The 7126-nt window shown below is 37.2% G+C and overlaps 1 protein-coding gene across 4 annotated transcripts in view; it reads right to left on the reverse strand.

Annotated features, from left to right (window-relative positions):
* EPHA7 (EPH receptor A7) overlaps positions 1 to 7126 on the reverse strand; it is a 166785-nt gene that overhangs the window by 156900 nt on the left and 2759 nt on the right. For all 4 annotated transcript variants that reach the window (XM_009320131.1, XM_009320128.1, XM_009320130.1 and 1 more), the window contains exons 2-3: positions 5145 to 5209; positions 50 to 719 (exon numbers count right to left, since the gene is read on the reverse strand). In XM_009320131.1, the coding sequence (XP_009318406.1) occupies positions 50 to 719; positions 5145 to 5209 (735 nt within the window). The remainder of the gene's footprint in view (positions 1 to 49; positions 720 to 5144; positions 5210 to 7126) is intronic.

Below are 7126 nucleotides of genomic sequence, written 5' to 3' on the forward strand. Positions count from 1 at the left end.
GAACATGACCTATAATGTACGTATTACAACAAGTTGCGTGTTTACTTACGTTCACACGTGTCTCCTTTTTGCTGGTATCCCGCTTTGCAGATACATTTTCCAATAGGCACTAACCATTCTCCCTCTGCGCTGCAGTGCATCTTCGGTGAGTTCTCCGCCTCCTCCTCTGCACTGCTGACGCAAGTTCCTCGTACTTCAACTAAAGAGGAAAACTCTGAGCCAGTCACTGTGTCAGGAAAAATAGCTAAGTTCTCAATGATGGACCAGCACTTCTTGTAGTAGACTTTGACAGAGACCAAAGCAATACAGGCCCCTACATCCTGAAACGCAAGATAGAATCCTTTTTTGGACAAAGGTCCAATTTCTCTCACCTCTGTGTTAAGTTTCATTTTTCTCTCCCCGAGATCACCCTGGGTAAAACTTTCATCTGCTGCAATAGTGTCTATTTTTACGTATTGGTTTTCTCGGATATTCCTGCCAGTGTCGTAGTCCGTTTCATAATAATACAAGTTAAAAGTTTCTTTACAAGTCCCCAGAACTCCAGGAAGACTGTTACAATCCCTCAGAGTGAATTTCAGTTCTACAAAAATCCTTTGTGCATTGCTTTTTGCAATCCAGTTAGTCCGAAGCCAGTTGTTTTGGTTTGATTCCATCACCTGGCATACCTGGTATGTTCGTATAGGAGTGTAGTTTTCATCCAGTCCACTAATTTCTTCCCACTAAAACAATAACAAACAGTTAGTAATACAAAACAAGTATGCCACCAGACGTAACTATTGTGTATTTTAAAAGGCTTCACAAAACTCAAGTCTCCTCCTTTTTTACCGTATGGTTTCATAAAAAGTAGGTTATTGTTAAAAAACTCTTAAGCACCCAAATGAAGAAAATATATATTAACGCAGCTGCAGGCTCTTTCTCCCTCCACATCTTTCCCACACATAAATAACTTCTAAAAATCATCATCACATCATGGGCACAGTTGTAAAGGGGAAGCTTCAGAGAAGGCTGTTCAACATACCAAGTTCTGATTAAGGTCATGACAGTTTTGGGTAAGCAAAGACCAAAAGGAGGGAGGCAGCTTCGCTTCCAGAGAAACCTAAAATCAGTGGAGTCTTAGAAACTGAAATTGCCTAGTGTTACAGTACATAAAACTTGTGTACATAAAACTTCCAGTTAAACTTTCAGTTGTACAGAAAGCATGGGACCGGGTCCTGAAACTTGTGAGTCGTACAGTTTTCACTCCTATATGATGAAAATGGCATAGAGAGAGAGGGCAAGAGAAAATGGACAGAATTAAAAATCTGAAAGCAAGAAAACATTTTGGGTTTGTTCAGTCCACCTTCTGTTCTACTTACAAACCGAAGAAGGTAAGCAGGAGCTCCTCACCTCATTTTGTTCAGTGGCTGCATCCATGTGAAAAGGAGCAAACTTCATTTAGTTGGAAGTTCAAACGAACCATGAGATTACATACGTAATTAAGAACAACCCACATGACTGAAAGTTCACTGGTTCAAAGCCTGGTTTTTGTTGTTGTTCCCTCTGTAGGATAACAACTATGTAACAAACCGGTAAGCCTAGTAACAGCCCCGTTGTCTTTAACGGCCTTTGGTGGCGTGGGAATTTGCACCTCCGGCGATGGCAAACCTTCCACTGAAATCAACCAGGCGGATCTGCCCAGGTGTAACCAAAACAATATCTGTCTCTCACCTTTTTTCACATTTCTTGTAACAAACATTTAATTCACTGCAGAAACCGCAGCTGCAATAAATCAGGTATTTTTTTTGAGCTATCCTCACCCGATGATACAGGCAACCATGACTTCTCCGTATGGCACTTAGCCCTCTGGCCCTGTGTCAATAATGCACTTAAGCTCACGCTTAAGATCAATGACAGTACTTATGAGCTTAATGGTAAGCATGTGCTTAAGCGCTTTGTGGGACTAGCGTACTCCGCACGACTGCAGGATGGCCCAGCCACTGATACTCCTTATACCGGTAACCAAGCGTGGAGGGCATTGGTTTCCCAGACTAGGATCCATGCAGTATACAGTACTTTGCAAGCCTGTCTGACAGCAAGTGAGATCATTTTAATGTTGGTCTACTGCTCCAAGAAAAAGCAGATGTGGCTGAATTGATGCTGGAAGTTATCACCACAAAATATTTCTCGGCTGCAGATCCTGAAATGCACAGAAGTTGTAAATATCAAAGCACATTTCAAAAACCTACAGTTAATATAGATGTGGTATGTATGGTATTATGTATGCATATGGTATTAAATTATTGAAATATATTATTAAATGCTCATGGAGTTAACTGAACTGATTGCATATGGAACTGTATTAATCTCAGAACAGAAGAAAGTCTAACTTCATAATAGATTTATTAGATATGAATGAGTAAGATTTTTGTCCCCCTCTGTAAGAACTAGTATTAACAAGGAAAGGAAAAAAAGGGGCCCTGAACTGAGGCTTTTGGCTCTGCCACATTGAAAAACAAACAAACAAAAGAAAAAAAGGCAAAACAAACAAACAAAAAAAGAAAATGCAAAAAAAAAACCCCACAACCCACAAAGATGACAAAAAAAGCATGAAGCCTAAAATTTTACTGATTTTTATACTCCCCATTTCACATGAGGTAGTGTTGGGCTTTTTTTGGTTTGGGTTGGTTTGGGTTTTTTGTTTGGTTTATTTTTTATCTTGCGTAAGCAGTCCTCCCTCAAAACACCACACCAGATTCTGTAATGAGATATTCCAGTTAGACAACGTATCCTATCTTTGAAGTGAAAGTAACTCTAATGCGCCGCACAGCAGAATCTGACTCCTCGGGTTTTGATGTGGATTGCTCCATCAAAACAAATCCCCAACCCCCCCAAAAAAAAACACCCAGAAAGCAAAACAAAAAAAAAACCAACAAACAAACAAAATACATTTAACAAAATCAAACCATTTTTTGTAATGCAACACAAATGAGCCTTCTTGGAGTCAAAAGCCCACTACATGAGGCTAGCTAGTATTAGAGAGATTCTTATGCTACAGTCAAGGAAAACAATACAAAACACTAAATTCAGATAAGAAGTCCTACTTTACGTTATCCCTAGCATTAAATGCTGAAGCCTAGCTTTCTGTATTTTCCCAAAGCCATGGAATATGATTTTCCTAAAAAATTAAGGAAATATGACTTATGATTCAATTCTGTAATCGCAGAGCTATTATTTCAAGTAGTCCATTGGAGGTGTACCTGCTTCTCTGCGGGGAAAAAAAAAATACATCAGTACTTCAGGACATGTTTTCACCTATGCCATCTGAGGTCATGTTTCATTAAAGTCTTTCTGAAGTGATCAGTTCTGTGATAGCTTTTACAGCAAGAAAATTTAACTTTTCTTCGTCCTGCTGCAACATATGGTGATACCCATGCAATTCTATTTGAATGCGTCCTGTTCTATTGGTTTTGATATGTGGTATTTTAACTTCTTAGTTATCTTAACAATGTTTGAGATCATTGTTAGATGTAACATTTGCAGTTGAATGAGACATTTAACGAGTGTCTGGCTGATATATTCCGTACTGTGATGATGCAGTAGTTTCTCTCAAGAAGTTGTTTTTCTGTGTTTATTCCCATGAAGTCTTTATTGCATAGTAGAAAATTCAGTAATTAAAACTGGAAAAGCATTTATTTTCAGAATAACATTATTAAAATGGTGCTTTTACGTTAATATGCAGGCAACTATTTCCGAACATTCTCATACATACGAATCCGGTCATTAGTTTTGATTCACTTTTAATTCCTGATTGAAATTGGCTTCTACCTCTATAAGTCACCTTTTACTATTTGTTGAATTTGACTCTACTTTCATCTTTAAGTATGCTGACATGTGTAACGTGTGTTGACACGTCTTTCATTATCTACAGGTTAGCCTAATATAATTGCCACCAAGCTAATCTTTTAAACACCTCTGGTAAAGGCTTCAATCAGTGCAAAACGCTAATGCCGAGGTTATTAGCCATCATACGCATTGAGCTCGCATTACATTCTTTCTGAAGTCCTTAGATTTGTTTCCAGTTTATGCTTGCATTGATTTACGGTCTTGCTTTTAAAGAAAGACACTTGCAGATTTTCATTCTTCTTATTTAAAGGATTTGTTACACTTGTATATCCCCACTCACACTTCACGCTCTTCTGGCTCCAGATTTCTTAATGTGCTGAAGATTAAGGGCCTGATCCCCCAAGTCCTTGTTCTTGCAAGGAGTCGCAATGGATTCAGCAAGACCACTTCCATAAGTAAGAACTGTCCATATAATTTATGATTTGTCAGACTGAGTTAAGGTAGGACTGAGCTATGTTAGGACAATATACCCATTATATCTTTCTGAAAATGTTCTTCTTCAAGGCTTGAGGAAGAGGGGTTTTATACCACTTTTAATTCAGACTGAAAGCAGCAATTCTCGACTTTACATGTATAATAAATAAGACAGTAACACCAATGTTTCTAAACTTCTCATTTTTTATAATGATGTACTTTACAATGGTACATTTCATGGACTACCATGAGATTAATTTGTAAGCAAGCTGGAGGTGGCCTTAACCACATAACTCATGTCTAGTTCCAGATATCAAGCTCCTCAATGCTTGGGGATGTTTCAAGTTTGGAATGTCATTTCAAACACATCTGCAGTATAAATGTTTTTATTTTAGAGCACTTCAATCTGTGCTATTCAATTACAAAGAAAACATCGTAAACAAATTTATGATCACCCATTATACAGAAAATGAAAAACATATTTTTAGAAAGTTTCCACACAGAATTAAATCTGCTGTTTCTAAAGGAAGAAGGAAAAAGTGATTTAAAATACCGTGTTATAAATATACAGAGCTTTTTGGTACAGCGCAAAGGATTACGCTGCAAAACATAAAGCTACTGAGAACATTTAGGTGAGTTTCTAAAGAGACTTACTTTTAATTAGCTGTACATTTGTACACTGTAACCTGAGGTATGCTTCTTTCCATTCTAAAAATGAAAAAGCCGTAAATGCTTGGTATGATTACTGAGAGAAATATGAAGGGGAGCTAGTTTAAAGCAAGTCTTTCAATTGCTTTGATAAATAACTACTCATCTTTAGGAACCTAATTTTTGCCTGGAGTACTTACCCCATTGGGAGGAGAGGAAATCCATTCCAACTCTGTCTGTTGTGCTTTAGAGTCCAGCAATATTACTAAAAAAGAAGAAAATAATAATTTCCACTGTTTGTTAAATAAGCGAGAATATAAAACCAAAGAAGAAAGTCTGAATAAGAAAAAAGTGATTAAAAGACTACAATTTTTGTACAAATTAGTATTTTTTCTTCAAACTAAAAAAATATCTGCAACCACAACTATGCATGTACGTGTAAACAGATGATTGATTATGTACCATCCACATATAAGTAGATATATATTAATCTTATCAATTTCATTGCTTAAATCAAAGCGTATTGTTTTTCTTAGTGCCCTAAAGTGTTACTAATCAGTCATTAAGATGCACGCTCCCTTCATCTCCTTTGTCGTAAGAAGGACATTTCCCATATGCTGGTTATTACAATGAGCTTAAAACAAATACACACCAACGTTTCAACACTTTTCCAAACGGATTTAGACAGGAGTAGTCTATACCTTACCAGGAGTTGCACTGAAAAAGCAATGGTCTTTTTGGGTTTGAAAGGAAAAAAATATGTCCCTTAGGTGATAAAGCAGTAATTCTATAAACAAATGACAACCAGGAATACTGAAAATAAAAGACTCCGCAATTACCTCACACTGCACACACAAAATACTACACACACAAAATCAGACTAATTCACTGTATGGTAATGGCTTTACCACAATCTTCATGTCATAATACCCCAGTGACACTTCTATACAAAAAGACATTAGTTCTAGTGGCACCACAATTATTTTCAGCTAATTGTAACCCCGTCTCCAAAAGTGGTTAATCACAGCCTAATAAACCAACTCTTACATATTTTACAGTACGTCTTGGAGGTTATATTACTGATGTTCCGTTACCTCCAAACATACATTTCTATATATGGCTTATATTTCAATTATAGCTATAAGCTTCTTTCTTAGCATATTACTATAAGTTTCTGTAAGACTTTCAAATGGTACATATGTTAGTCTATGATGTCAAAAAAAAAAAAAAAAAGTGAAATAAGTTGCTGTAATACCTTCTTTCAAACAGCCAAAGCTGTAAAGTGATCAACCATATATCTAGGTTTGGTACACTTTGAAGATTCTTTCTTTAAAGCTGCACATTTAACCTCATACTTCTATTTGATTAAATAAAAAGTAACATTTCTAATTTAAATCTATTCAGCATATTTTTAGCTATAAAGCTATTTATAACTTTATACACAGCATTTAAGTACTGATATTTCAATGCATGATTTAAGGCTGTAACTTGAAGCAACTTTTGTCAGGTCTTTGGAAACGGTTACAATTCTGGCTTCGGCCCTTTCTCCTAGTAGAATTTAACACAAAATTTCAGGGAATTACTAGAAAGATAAAATGAGATGACTGAAAAAGTTATTTAAAGGTTCATACAGTAATATCTGGAATGTTAGCTGAACACAAAACGGTAGCTTCCAGGCCTATATTTCAGTAATAAAGTGGAACTACTCATTAAGGAAGTTTGATAGTCTCTCTCTAGAAAGATTATCCGCTTATTTCATTAAGCTTGGATTCAAGGGGCTTTACTTTGTAACATTTTCTTTTGAAAAGCAGGTGGTGTACGTGGTGGTTTGTTAAACAAGAACATTTATAACGGTCCTGGAAAAATTTAATGGTCCACGAAAAATTTAACCATTTCAGCACCAGCACAACGTCCCACGGCTGCAATTCATCATGCTTTTTATTTGGCAGCAATTCTCCATCACGTAGCAACGGGTGGGCACATCCCAGAAAGAAAAGACAACAAGCAAACAAAATACATACATGCATAAAACCCTGCTCTGCAAACACCCCTTGCAAAGAAAACGCGGAGTTTCCGTGTGGCACCGAAAGTTACCGGGAAGAGCTGCCCAGGCCAGCGGCTGGTGCGCTGCTCCCGGCCCGGGCAGCCCTGTGGCCGTCAGGGCTCCTTGCGCAGCGCTGGG

This window comes from Pygoscelis adeliae, unplaced genomic scaffold (assembly GCF_000699105.1).
Source record: "Pygoscelis adeliae isolate BGI_AS28 unplaced genomic scaffold, ASM69910v1 Scaffold41, whole genome shotgun sequence".
NCBI lineage: Eukaryota > Metazoa > Chordata > Aves > Sphenisciformes > Spheniscidae > Pygoscelis > Pygoscelis adeliae.